The sequence below is a fragment of the Acartia tonsa genome, chromosome 10, assembly GCF_053477335.1.
Source record: "Acartia tonsa isolate MP-2025a chromosome 10, ASM5347733v1, whole genome shotgun sequence".
Taxonomy (NCBI): domain Eukaryota; kingdom Metazoa; phylum Arthropoda; class Copepoda; order Calanoida; family Acartiidae; genus Acartia; species Acartia tonsa.
In genome coordinates, this window is record NC_137269.1 from 14,907,114 (window position 1) to 14,922,198 (window position 15,085).

General features: G+C 29.5%; 1 protein-coding gene across 8 annotated transcripts in view; it reads left to right on the forward strand.

Moving 5' to 3' along the window:
* Window positions 1–15,085, forward strand: part of AMPdeam (AMP deaminase) — a 50,750-nt gene that overhangs the window by 31,401 nt on the left and 4,264 nt on the right. For 5 of the 8 annotated variants that reach the window (XM_080173688.1, XM_080173691.1, XM_080173693.1 and 2 more), the window contains 14 exons: window positions 999–1,043; window positions 1,549–1,613; window positions 2,424–2,491; window positions 5,868–5,894; window positions 9,243–9,309; window positions 9,582–9,666; window positions 9,766–9,826; window positions 10,250–10,439; window positions 10,988–11,036; window positions 12,234–12,326; window positions 13,175–13,239; window positions 13,598–13,664; window positions 13,811–13,937; window positions 14,347–14,497. In XM_080173688.1, coding sequence (XP_080029814.1) covers window positions 999–1,043; window positions 1,549–1,613; window positions 2,424–2,491; window positions 5,868–5,894; window positions 9,243–9,309; window positions 9,582–9,666; window positions 9,766–9,826; window positions 10,250–10,439; window positions 10,988–11,036; window positions 12,234–12,326; window positions 13,175–13,239; window positions 13,598–13,664; window positions 13,811–13,937; window positions 14,347–14,497 — 1,160 coding nt within the window. The remainder of the gene's footprint in view (window positions 1–998; window positions 1,044–1,548; window positions 1,614–2,423; window positions 2,492–5,867; window positions 5,895–9,242; window positions 9,310–9,581; window positions 9,667–9,765; window positions 9,827–10,249; window positions 10,440–10,987; window positions 11,037–12,233; window positions 12,327–13,174; window positions 13,240–13,597; window positions 13,665–13,810; window positions 13,938–14,346; window positions 14,498–15,085) is intronic. The other 3 variants (XM_080173690.1, XM_080173694.1, XM_080173696.1) reach the window with 1 other exon arrangement.

Here is a 15,085-nt window from a genome sequence, read left to right on the forward strand (position 1 = left end):
GTCCGTATCCGGACTAAAGGGGAGCTTCCCGACCAAATTAGTTTGATTATAAAGTAGAAATGCAACTAAAGTGACAACTAAATGCAAATTTCGTATAATTGTATACTTTACTGATCAAATTATCGAAATCGTTACACTACAACAGAAAATAATATGTTAAACATAAACAATATGTTAAAAATATTATTTTCTGTTGTAACAATAAAATATATAAAGATTTTATCCTTATTATGAGTTAGTGGAAAAGTTATATGCATTCATACGGAACATTTTGTTGTCATATATAATAACACATAAGCAAATTAATGGCAGCGAGTAATCACTTGTAAGATATATATGCAAAAATCAAACTTTATTTCAAGCACGATGTATAATTACAAATAAAATATATTTTTGTATATAACTCTTTTCATAAGCTCAAAGTAAAGAGAAAAATGCTTTTATCATTATCTTTACTAATCAAAAATAAATTAAATGCCTCTTGAGACAGAAATTACTTCAGTTTGCGACTATGGCTATACACATAAAACAAAACAACAGGCTATAGGTTCTATTCCTAGCAAAAATTGGTGGGAAACTGTATTTAGAATCAAAGTTTGATTTCTGCTTTTGATTGGATTTTCGCGAGTTAACCAACTGCGGCTAGCTGCCACATTCTTAGCTGCTAAGGGGAAATTTAAGCTTGGAAAATGCTTTGACTTGATAATTTACATATCCTTACAAAGTTTTATTAAGATTTGCCTATTGGTTGAGGTGCTAGGTTGATTTCTAGATTTTCAGCTATAAATATTTATTTTTTTTTATGAAACTCTATAGTTCATTTTTTCCGGATATCCATCCATAATTTTTTAGCTTCGCTACTTATGGATTTTGTCATCCTTGTTTTTATCATGGTTTAGAACTGTTTTTATCTTGCTGAACTATCTTGTATTTGATTAAGAACATCCAAGCTTTTTGATTTTTTTCTAATTTACGGTTTTAATTATTGTTGTGTTAAGGTTCCTGCAGAGGATTTACAGTCAGCTTCTAAGTTATTGATTCAGGTATAACATATTTATTTAAATTTTGAATGGGAATTATGGAAAAGAAAGCAGTGATTTTAAGCTTTTTTGGGATCTAATAATTAGATTTATGTTAGATATACAATATACATGTTAAGAATTTTTCATTATTAGATCATAAAACGATCAGTGTTAGGCTGCCAAATCCTGATTATTTTACTAAAATATCTAATATGTTAAGTTAAAAAAAAAACCAGTTTGCATAGGACACCCTGTAGATAAATGATAAAAAAATATGTTCTACAAAGGCTAATAATTAAAAAAGTTTTTTGATTTAAATATTTAATTCATCAAATGCTCATACTTTTCATATACTACCGGAAATAATATTAGGCTATGTCAGCTGCACTAAATCCATAGTTTAGAAAAGATTAGAAAAATGCCCTGGCACAAATAAATAACAAATATATTTTATACAAAAAACAGGAATATAAGAAAAAATATGTTTTCATATTTTCTAGGATATAACCAAAGATTATTTATTTAGGCATTAGCAATTAGAGATAAATATATGAAACTGTCTCGTCAAGCTTTTCCATCCTACATTGATAGGTATGCCAAATATTTCATTTAAATCCAATCTTCATGCAGCTAGGTAAATTTATCATTGTGCAGTTTAAAAGTGATTCTATACAGGTGTAATAACAAAGATTTTTTCTGAAAAGGGGGGGGGGGGTTACCCCTCTCAACTTCCCTTTCCGCACGCTCCCCTTTGCTCAATCCTGAAAGTAAAATTTTAAAAACAAAAGGTATTTCTTTAAAGTTTTAAATGTTATATAGAGCATTATAAACGTTTTTAAATTTTAAAAATACACTAGATTAACCCACTCAAACCTTTAACACCACTTTTTTTGTCCCCATCAAAAATCTTTGGCGTGCTTTTAGAGTAGCATATATTGATGTTCTCTGATTTTATGAAAATGTCTAATTTCTTGAAACATCCAAGTAATATAAAATCTATCTGATAAAAAGGGGAAACTAAACAACTCAAAATATTTTTTTTTAAAGTTTGATACTTTAGATGTATTGTTCGTTATTTTGTGCAGTCTAAATGGCAAAAGAAGTAGAATATATGCGTGGCTCTTTTTGCTGAATTTTTTTCTTATAAATGTCAGAAAGTAATTCATAGCAGCTTATACCAATAACGAAATTAATTCGGGAAAAAATCACGAAACCTAAACGTTGTTTTTATCGTAAAATTGATGACTTCTCCAATTGCCCCCCAAATATTATATTATTTTAGATTTATTTTACTTGTTGGTTATACCTTATACCTGAATTTATAGACGTCTTTTATTTTTTTTAAGAACATTGCTAACTAATTTTAAAGTAATTTTTTTTTATATAAAATATATATTACAGGTATCTTTCAACTATTTCTGGAAAACCAATGACCCCAGTTGAGTTAATGGAAAGAGCTACAATAGAAGGTATTTTTTTAAATAGTTTTTATTAGAAGCAAATTATATCAGAACTTGTTTTAATGTGTTTTCTCCCTTTAAAGATTTGATTTTTGCATGTTATTTTATTTAAATCGATGATTTAAAAATCAATATTAAGATAATTTATTGTAATCTTATTGTTTTTAAATTTGATTTTCTTTTTAAGTTACTTTTCATGCAGTATGTTATATTGATAATTTTAAAACAAAACTATATGATAAAACCTGCTAAATTGACATCAAAGATTTAGTTAGTAGAGGTACAATTGATAAATAGTTTTCGATGTATAGCATTCTCTTCCCTTCTGACTGACTCCTTCTCTTCCTTCTTCAAAAAGAAACCGCTAATAGAATATAAACTATGATAGTAAGCTAATAATAAATAAATAAGTGTATATGCTATGTAACTACCCTGATAATTTTTTCTTAAGTAATTTTCTACTCATGGTGAGGACAGAAGTTGACTATTATGTTTTATCATTAAATTGTTCATTGTAAAATTTTAAATTTGAACCCATTCTTGTATTTTATTCCAGGCTGCAATTTCGAAAGGAAATTTTTTTATGTTGGTGAATTCTCTTGGGAGGATGGTGTTGTGGTTCCCTTTCTCTAAATAATTTTTACCTTCCCAGGGCCTATTTAAAGCCACAATGTAAAGGAGCATCATTTCGGTTCAGTTGATATCGAGATCCTTCCATAAAGACAGACAGACATCCTATTCTTTTTATATAAGGATATAAGATGTAAATGTTATTCATTTTATACTAACAGATACGCCCCTAGAAGCCTCTAAAAAGGACAGAAAGACACCCTGTTACTTATATGTAAGGATGACATCATATAGATTATACATACGTATGCGTAATGTTTGAATAAATATGTAAAATTCATACTTTGTGTGAGAGTTAACCTCTTATATGCGTAATACATCTGTGCATTAATGACCATTTTCTGTCTTTTTTGTTTAACATGTATTGTACGTTGCAACACATTTTAAGAAACAAGAAGCCAATCAGGCCAAAAAAGAAATCAAATTAAAAAAAAATTTCCGAAGAATTCCCAGATCGGTTCAGCGGGTGGCAAGATCTTTTGCTACAGACGGAAAAACATCGATCGTTACACTTTGTATTTTAAATTTTTACTTAAAAATATAACAAGGTCTTATATTATTTTTGTAGATAATTCCTTTTTGTTCAGAAATCTGAAAAGAGCAAGTTAAGGAAAGCAAAATATTTTTTGTTGTCTACATAAATTTTCTTAATGTAAATTTAAGGTCATTCAGTTGCCATGGCAACACACATACTTATTGCTTAAAATAAAAAAATTCTTTACTTCTTTAAAATTTAAAAAAAAGTCTAATGTCTCAGGAAACTAAAGGGATGATAAGACATAGACAATAGATTAGTGATTGACAAAATTACCTTGTAAATTAAAAATATTGGTAGAAAAGTTTGGACACTTCTTTTGTGTACCGACTAATAAGGATTCAATAAAAGAACCCAAAGTTATTTTGTGCGCCTTTTTGAAAGAAAACATACATTTAAGAAATTTAAAACAATGGGGGCTGTATATCGCCTTTTTATTATTTTTATTAAGCATTTGTGATTTTTGCTTTTTGTATGGTTTCAAAATTGTATAATCAAGCCTATTCAATCTAGGACACTACGGCGTTCACATTATGTCATTTGTATGAACGTAGGTCTTTCCATCTAAGTATGTTTGTAAAAAACTCTAACTTTGGCTACAGTAGGGCTAGATGAATGTTTTTTTTGTAGTAGGGAAACTTCTTTATAATTCACTTTGTATGTCTGTCAGTCCGTAACGCTGTAAGGGAAACGTCATTTTCTTGACTCCTATTCAAGATTGACAACTGAAGTTTTTAGTGAAGATTCCTATGATATATGCCCATCTAATCTATACATTGTTAAGTTCATCTGTCTGTTATTTGGGGTGCTAGATCAATTTAAAGATTTTCAAGTTTTCATGATTTAAAGGTTGCATGATTTTAAAGGGTTCATGATTTCCCTATTTAATCAAGTTTAATGATTAATGTATGACACTGCTCTATAGTAAATTTTTCCCCGATGTCTATTCATAATTTTTGAGCTTTGCTACTTATGGTTGTTGTCATCTTTTTTCTAGTTTTAAAATCCCCTAACCGATCCCAATCAATCTATGACTCTAAGGCGTCCGCATTTAGTCATTTAATTGTCATTCCATCTTATAAAGTTGTCATAAAAACTCTCGGATCATGTGAAGGAAATGAAGTCATTCCTAAAATGGACAGAAATTGCTTTCCAAAAAGGACAGAAAGCATCTTCCTTTTTCTCAGATAAGTAAAATATAGACAAAAATCACCCTCCTTTTTCTCTCATATCTAAAAAAAAGGATTAAAATCACCTTCCTTAATCTTACTTAAACATCCTAATTCTAAGAAAATTAACCTAATTCCTCCAAATTCTTCTTGATTCTCAGATAACAACCTTATTCTAAGAAATTCTTCCTTTTCCTTAAAAATAATCTCTTTTTCTCATTTATTCTTCCTTAGTCTCACTTATTCTACCTTATTCTTAGATAACCTGAGAATAAGCTCTGAGAAAAAAGTAGAATTTGTAAGGAAAAGGAAGAATTTGTTAGAATAAGCTAGGTTGTCTGAGAAAAAGGTAGAATTTGTGAGGAAAAGGAAGAATTTCTAAGGAAAAGAAAGAATTCGCAAGAATAAGCTAGGTTATTTAAAAATAAGGGAGAATTTTTTAGGAAAAGGAAGAATTTCTTAGAATAGGCTATTTCTATACCCAAGAAAGGCAATTACTGTCCTTTTTAGGACTGACTTCATTTCCTTCATATGATTCAAACTCTATAAGCTAAATAGGGCTAGAAGAATGGTTCTTTTTTTGTTTGTATTTTGAAATTGAGATGATTTTAGAGTAATATTTAAGGTCTGTATGTCTTTACACAGGACATTAACCATTTCAAAAAGGCATAAGTTTTTATGAAAATTATTTTTGTTTAGCTAGTTTTTATTAATTTTAAAAAGTTTTATATTGATATTGAACTTTCTTAGCCTGTAAGTTTTAGAATATAATTTCAATAAGTTTAAAGTTTGTATGTCTTTAAACGAAACGATAGCATTTTTTTCATTTGAAAAAGGCATTAGTTTTTAAGAAAACTAATCTTGTGTTTTTTGTTCATTATTAATAATGAAAAATTTATAAATGAAATTAACATATAAACATAATTTGTTTGCACAAACCCTATATTTTAGTGCATTTAGCATTTTGATATAAAAATTATTGATTTAAGTGAAATCATAGTTGTTTGTTATCATTTCTAAATATTTTTTTTATAAATGAATCTTTTTCTAGATAAGGAAGCTATTCAGAATGGGCGCAGTAAGTCCTCAAAACAAAATAAAAGTAGTTTTCTAATTTATTGTCGCCGTTGTGGTGCCTTTTTGCATTAAATTTCGCTGATTTAATCAAAGAATATAAGCAGGATTAAATTTTATTATATATTTTACTATCTATATATCTTTTTTTTTATCTCATTTGTAATTTTAAAGATAAGCTCTATAAAATTTAATTTCTTACTGTGCCAGGAAAATCTGTTCTGAAATAGCAACCTTGTGTTGAATTTGCAAAAAAAAAAGAATCCTGTGCTTATAAGTTTAGTTTTGTTTCCCTTCCCTTTTGATTAACAAAAATCTTTATCATAAGCGAAATGTTTTAAATAAATTTTGTTCTGTTCTTCTAACGGCGGCGACAATAAATCTAGTACGAACTAACAAATTTGACAAATGTTTAAGCTAAAACTGCATCTAGGAATGTAAGAAATTGCAAAAATTAAAAAATGATTTACAATATTTTTAAGTCATATATAAATATATTAATATACATATAAGAACTGTAAACTATAGTTAAAAGATGATTTGTTTTAGTTCAAATTGTTAATGCTTTAAGGAAACTGATAAATTATTACTCATAGTTTAAGAATCAGAATCCACGCAAAAACAAACTTTTTGTGTCTTAACTCTAAAGTCCCTGTTGAGCATTCAACTCCACTTTTATTTTTTAAAATAAACTTAAAACAAGGGGCGGTTTTTTTTTCTCGATATGCCTAACCCCTAGTGGGAGCCCAATACCTGACGGGACTATATCTGCGGTGCTTTAACCCTAGAGAGCTAACTGGACTTTAAGTAATAGATAAACGATACCCCCCCCCTTTTCCTTTTTTCTAAATAAAGAGGGAGGGGGGGGGGGGGCAATGCTTACCATGCACTTTTAGTGAATACGCAAAACTTTTGTATCATCCTTTCTTTTCAAAGACCAAGTAATGCTCTGAATTACAGATATGCATAATTAGCTTCTTAGCATTGTGAGTACTACTTTATCACTTGTACCCCTTAACATTATACTAACATGTACTGTATGAAAAACAAAAAAGGTAACATGCACCCTGTATCGCCACTTCTGGTATTTTTTTTCTTCACATATATCTAGAAGATGCCCAATCTTGGTTTATTTTTTACATTTTTTGTGTATTAATACTAAACAATCATAAAAATCAAACAGTAAGAACTAAAGATGGGACTGTTAAAAATTCTACTTTATCTAAACATTTTTTTGTAAAAAAATACCTTTGTCAAGAATCGAATACGTTTTATAAATGCTCTACAAGCCTTAGTGCAGTATTTTTTAGTAAATATACAGACAATAGAAAATACCATTAAAAGTTTTCAAAAATATTCTCTAGTAGGGTAAAAAAAACAATAAAGCACTTACAAGGATTACAACATTCATGGGCAGTAATGGGCAATTGTTTGGTCATAGACGTCCAAGGAAAAAAGGAAAAAAAAATTGCGGCGCGCTTCGCTTGCCATTTTACCCCCCCCCCCTAAAAAAAATTCCCCCCCCCCTAAATTAAAAAGCTTGGACGCCCCTGTATTTGGTATCAATTGATACACAATATTCCCAAAGTCTGACTTTAATAAAAACTTTAGGACGTATGACCTAATAAAAGGATGATTTCCTTAGTAGTTCAGAGAAATCGACAAACAAAGTGTTTTTTAGGGTAGATGCCATTTTGCCAGTAAAGTGTTTGCATTGAAATCATATTTCTATTAAAAGAAGCAGAGAAAAAAAAGAGTTTTCATACAGAAATTAAATATACTCCATTGCATTACAGGCCAACAGACTAAGTGTGTTACAGAATCTTCATCTATCTACCAAAGATAATTTTTGATAAAAAGGTGTGGGAAATTCTTCAATTATTATTTACCTTTCCCTATACCCTGCAAAATTTTAGGAATTTTGGACGTTAAAAACGTTTTAAGGAATGTAAAATAGTCTCACATTCTTACATGTAATGCATTACAGACATACAAACAGACCGACAGTGTGAAGAATCCTTAGCTTTATAGAACACAATTGATAGTAGATTAAACAAATAAATCTACTGCCCGTCATTTAATCACCGAGGCAAAATTATACAGTGGATGTTTACAGACAAACGGATATTTTGTATTTTTGAAGTAGCTTATTCACTACTGAAGATTCATGTGACAGAATCGTGTCTTTACAACTTAAAGGATTTTTTTTTGTCCATTTTTGTGAATTTTAAGGAAATTTCTACTTCTTTTAGAAAAAGATAGATTTCTTAACCTGCAAAGTAGAGCAATACAAAATGTTATCAAGTGTTTAGGAGGTTTTGTACTGCTGACAAGGACAATTTTGTTTATATGTAGTGTTGCACCATTAATTGTTTAAATGTGATGAATCCTTATGAATATAAATAGCACTATATTTATATTATTTTTGTTTGTCTACTTGCGATCAATGCAACTCGATATTGTAAAGATTTTTGTTTAAATGGGACTATCTGTTTGTCATCCACAAAATAAATGATAGGGAGTCTTTGATCCATAAAAACAAAGCTCTACAATCAGAAGGAAGGACAAACAAACATTAACACTTGAAGAGTGTTAGAACTTAGTAAGCAGAATATTTGTAAGTCTAAAAAAAGAAGTGTACATAAATTGTAAAATGACATACTTTCATTTTAGGATTCGATAATAGAGATAGCTCGCTTATGATATTGTACCTTGACTTACTGGCGATGTATTCTATATTTGTTTTATAAAAAAGCTTCATCTATAGATGCAATACCTGCATAAGTTGTACATGAACAGCATTTGTTCCTGCTAATATTACTAACACCATTTTAAATAATTTGTTTGATATTTGATAAATGACACAAAATTAAATACACGCAAACAATACTGAACATGCTAGAGTTTGATGGAAAACTTTGTAAAAATCAAAGAGACATGTTTCAGAACAATGAACGGAACAGTAAATTAATCTCAACCTTTTTTCTCTTCGCCATAATAATTTTTTTTGTAAATTGAAAATTCTATAAAGAAAAGGTTTGTACAATTTAATCCCAAATATATATACATTCACCGCTTTAAAAGTTTAAAACTTTGGGGTCACTATATTTATAGTTCATTGTCTTTTCTCTCTGATAAACCACTAATAAATATGATTAAATTCGAATATATTAAGAGCACTACACACACAGTTAACAATTTGAAAACGCGAAGAGCATGTATTTGATTTTAAAAAATACAATATCATGCACAAATTTTAGAAAAATTTAATTTTGTAAACCCAATTTGCTTTTTATTTTTTAACTATAGACATAGAAAACTATTTTTTATATCTTATTTTATTATTTCAAAGATCATCCAATTCACCCTCCCAAGAATGATCGTGATCCCTGGGAATGTGAGTTTATTCCTGACAACGGGTAAGTAGATATTTTGCATTATCTTACCTTTAAGTCCCTTAACGAATTTAGTTGTGCCACCGGCATTTTTAAGTTTTCGGAGGTAATAACTCAACCCCCCCCCCCCCCAATAAAACCTCTAAAACCACAAAAAAATGTTTTGACGCTTTGCGAGTAATTTTTCTTCTTAAATACAAATTTCCTCCCTTTCAGTCTATATTCTGTTTTTAGATGACATAAATATAGAAGTAAAACATTGGATATCATTTTTTTACATTATTTTTGATATTTAGGTACGTTCTTGAATGTAAAGAAGGAGTGTATCATGTGTATAAAAACTCTGATGATGCAAAAGCTAACAAGTCAATAAATTATGAGGTCATTTTAATTCTTTACTTTCCGTAAAATAAACAAAAAATATCACATTGTAAGTTTTTAAATATCTAATTAGTATATAACCATAATATGCTTGTTTAGGTTCCAAATCTTGAAACATTTGTGACTGATATGCAAATGCTCTGTGCTTTAATTGCTGATGGTAATAAATATTTTTATTTTTATTTTATACATGGAAACTATATTTACAATACAAAGTAGCTTGATGTCTGCCCGTCTAAAACTTAAGATCTCAATAACCACTGAACCGATTAGGCTCTAATCTCTCGTCCTGTGGTTGTTTTAAAATTTAAATTTTGTGTATCCTGCGAACAACCTGTATTTGATTTTTACGAATATATCTTTTTGTGTATTATGCAAACAACCTGTGTTTCATTTTGCCACAGAGTAATTAAGAATATTTTTTAAAATATCTTTATATCTTTGAGAAAAATTCTGTGTAAGAGGAGTGACTTCCCATTACCTTATAGGGCGAAGCCTAGTGTATACTATAGAAATAACATTAAATTAAGTTGAACAAAAAAATGTAAAAAATTTCTTTTTAAAAAAGTAATTTATTATTTAGGTCCTTTGAAGAGCTTCTGTTATAGGAGGTTGAGTTACCTTCACAGCAAATTTCAATTACATCTTCTGTTGAATGAATTGAAAGAATTGGCTGCACAAAAGGCTGTGCCTCACAGAGATTTCTACAACGTCCGCAAAGTAGATACACATATTCATGCAGCTGCGTGTATGAATCAAAAGCATTTGCTCAGGTACAAATTAACAAGGATTACAACATCTAAAAGACAGAGGCCAGACAAAAGAACATTAAGAAATATAAAGAATCATTGCATTTAATATTTAACATTATTAAAGAACCTTAAAACATTCGTTTGAATCTATCCCAAATAATATAGGCGAATCTTTTAAAAGTAAAAAAAGGTATAGGAGGCTATATTGAAACAATATTTAAGAAATATTTATGAATAAGAATTCTAAAAAGAAGTTACAAAATGGTTAAATCAGGCATTTACTTGTTTTGTAGCACCAGTAAAAATATTATTTAGTTTACTTACCCATTCTTACGGACAGTCGGATCAACCCAAGTTATAGACTAGCACACTACATGATAATGATAGAAGGGGAAGAGTTAAACAAAAGCTTTATGCTCTGCTTTCTGCAAGTTTATATAAATTGATATACAGCGAGTGTTTTATAGATATACCGAACGGTTCAGTTTTAAAGTAGCTGTGCTACTTAAAGTGTGTTTAGCTAACTATACCTCGGCTTTATTTCATATTTTAATTGAATCTGTTTTTAGATTCATCAAGAAAGCATTGAAAACTGATGGACACCAATTAGTTTGCAAGGTAACATTGCAATAAAGTAATAATCGTTCGGTTCCTCAAAAAAACTTTTATGGCTTGCTGGTTACCATAGCTGACCTTGGTCGCTAAATATTCGGTCAAGCTATATAGTCACAGAAACATTGATGGACGCCAGAACATCTGGCTACCATAATTTATTATCGCACTACGGTCACTACACATACTTTCACCCCCCCTGCAGTACTACAATATTATTTTTAAATCATTTGTTATTCATACTGACTTATTTCTTAAGTATTTAATTTGATATATAATTCTTTTTGTTTTATGACCCTACTTTGGCCCAATTCTCAGATTTGACGATCCCTAACTAACTATCGTATTTTTAAAGATTCAAAATTGGTTTAGCAACAATAACCACACCGCTTCTGAAAAACTCACAAGCAAGGATAGCTAGTTTTTTTTAAAGAACTAACCTTTATGTTTCTTAAAATAGAATAAAAAGATTTTTAACAAAAATAATATGATAATTTTTAAAGGAATTTATAGTCCTTACGTACACATAAACAAGGATGACAACATCCATAAAAGCGAAGCTCTGAAACGGTAGGACAAACTGACATTAACACTTGTATAGTGTCAGAACTGAATAATCAGAATGCAAATGTATAAGAGTCAAAGCAAAATTGTAAGTAAATTTGTTGAAAAACTGCTTGATACAGGATAATGATTATGGACATACTTACATTCTTAGGACTTGATTATAGAGTTGCTTCGCTTATAATATTGTACTTTGTTGTCCCTGGAATCAGTATATTAAAAATCAGACCAATCGGATAATTAGGTCACATACAAATTTGTTGTTAAAAGTGTAAAAAAATCAACATGTTTAAAATGGACGTACGTACATTCTGGTAACGATTATAGAGTTGCTACGCTTTCTAACTCGTTCCTAACTATTACAGGAATCACCATGCAAAATTTGAAATCGAAAGGACAATTCTAACATGCCTAAATTAACGAAAAAAGCTATTTAAAAAAGTAAAAAAATCAACATGTTTAAAATGGACGTACGGATATTTTGGTAATGATTATAGAGTTGCTACGCTTTCTAAATCGTACCTAACTACTAAAGAAATCATGTCTAAAAAAAAGCTATCCGTGACGGACGGACGGACCGACCCTAATTATAGAAAAGCTTCGCTTTTAAAAAATATTTTTGAATTTGTTTTTTTTTAGGCTGGGGATAAAGTAATGAGTCTCAAGGATGTGTTCGAATCTATGAATCTTACTGCTTATGACCTTACCGTTGATATGCTTGACTGTCATGCGGTTAGTATTTATTTTTAGTTACAAAGCTACTCTATGAGTCTATATATTGGTAGTGAGAAAATAAGATTTTCTCAGCTACTATTAAAGATAGAGTGCTTAATAAATTTGACGAAGTTCAACATACATGACTTTTGCACCACGTCGTCTTCCTGTGACGTCATATTCTCCATCTCTTTTTTGGGATTTTCTTTCCCACTTCTTCTCTCATCTCCCCCATTTTATGACGTCACAGGAAGACGACGTGGTGCAAAAGTTATGTATTTTGAGCTTCGTCAATAAATTTATAATAATTCGTTGTACCAATCATTTACTTGGTCTGTCAGTCTATCGGTAATATGATTTGATGTGAAAGATTGAATTATATTGGAAAAATTTTGTTTCCTTGACTGATATTCTAGATAGACGGCTGATTTTTTTCGGGTAAAGATTTTCCTGGTCTATGGGAATCTACTCTATATTTCAGTTTCTGAGTATATTTGTAAAGCTTTAGAGTACATTACATTACTATAGGTTTAATGTGTTTTTGATAATTATGTTATTTAAGATAAAGGTTTTTTGGTGAAAATTTTATGCAAATCTACTCTATAAATCTTGTTGTTTTTCGGTTTATTTAATGCTTTTATCTGTTATCAAAGATAAATTTCAAAATTTTTGGAAAAATTCAAATAACTTAGCAACCCTTCCGCCGCGTCTGTCTGTTTTTAAGCCCTCTTTTCATGTATTTGCGTTGCTGTACTTACATTCAAGAGCTTCGCTAGATATTTATGTTTTCATTCTTGTTTTAGATGAAATAAATAAGTATTTTAGTGAAATGAAATTGATTAAAGTATAATCATTTATATTTACAGGATAGAAATACTTTCCACAGATTTGACAAATTTAATGCAAAGTACAATCCCATTGGAGAATCAAGGTAAAAATAATATAATTTTTCTTTCTTTCTAAATATCGCATGATATATGCATTTTAAACATATTTTGGTATTTACAAACAACAAATTCAATGTTTAGAATATGGAATTGAAAATTATATCTTTCAATTTTACAAAAAATAAAGATAATTTACTCTTAGGTCGAAAACAGTAAAAGTGTCTGACTATGACGTCAGAAAAAATTAACAATTAACCAATGAGAAGCCAGTATTCACAATGGTAAAATATATAGCGGCCTCTCATTGGTTAATTGTTATTTTTTTTCTGACGTCATAGTCAGACACTTTTACTGTTTTCCCTATGTCTTATGATCAATTGAAGTAATATAAACTTTTGCCAGGCTGAGAGAGGTGTTTATGAAAACAGATAACTACGTCGGAGGAAAATATTTTGCTAAGCTTATGAAGGTTAGTTCTTACTATATCATTCTGTTGGGCATAGTTGTCAAAACATACAGATAGTTATTGTTCATATTTAGTATTCTTTATACAAAATAAACAGATTATTACAGTTTTTAAGCTAGTAATTTAATAATTAATTATTTCTAATTAAGGAGGTGATTGTTGATCTTGAAGAATCTAAGTATCAGAACCTTGAACTAAGGTTGTCCATTTATGGAAGAAACAAGGAAGAGTGGGACAATCTGGCAGAGTGGGCTATCGATAACAATGTTTATTCAGGTAAAGCTTTAATAATTTGTATCATGGGGACATTTCTAAAATTGTTTTTCAATTAAAAGGACAGATGGAGGAATGTGATGTCTACTTGCTTCTCCTGTGTCCGTCATTTAAATACGCTGACCAAATACATGATGGTAGTTAGTTAGCTAAAAAATATGATATTAAAATCTTACACATTTCATTATTTTAATGAAACACACACAATAAATTAAATGTACTTCAAAGTTGCATCATTAAAATTTTTAGGTTACATGTATTTGCCAGTAACCTAAAATGTTTCCTATATTGGCTAAAACTCATAAAAAATCCGAATTGATAAACATCTTTGTGAGCTTTTATCATCTTTATAAGTCAAATGAGTTAGAACAATTTGCATTCTTATATTTTTATTTAATATACGTTTTTTTAGACAATGTGAGGTGGCTGATCCAAGTTCCCAGGCTGTATGATATTTACAGAGCTAACAACTGTGTTGATAACTTCCAACAAATTATTGTGAATTTGTTTGAGCCTTTGTTTGAAGTTACAAAGGATCCAAATTCTCACCCAGCTCTTCACAGGTAATTAGAAATACAATCAAAAACTTATTGACATATTGAAAGGAAAGTTCCAGTGAGGTGTTTTTTTTTGGTGTAGAAAACGAGATTTGCTCACCTGCTATTGATGTCTGATCTTTAATTTTTGTTAACATTTCTCTGATTCAGTAAAAAAAAAGGATAACATCATTAAAAGTAAAGCTAAACTATCCAGATGGTTAGACAATCTAATATTATCAAATATTTACATTCTAAAACGGAAGGAAAAACGAACATTAACACTTAGAATCTCAGAACTAAATAAGCAAAATATAAATCTATAAGTCTAAACAAAATTGTGAGTAAATGTGTTGCAAAACTGCTTAAATAAAGGATATTGTTGAAGGACATCCTTATATTTTCAGAACTTGATACTTAAAACATTATTTTGTTTAGAACATTGTACTTTGTTGTCCTAGGAATCAATATTCCAAAAATCAGATGAATAGGATGATTATGACACATGAAAAAATGTGGCCAAAAAAGTTAGAATTGCTACGCTATCTAAATCCCACCTAATTACCACATGAATCGCCAACTTTTGAATCGATAAAACAACTCCAATATGCCTAA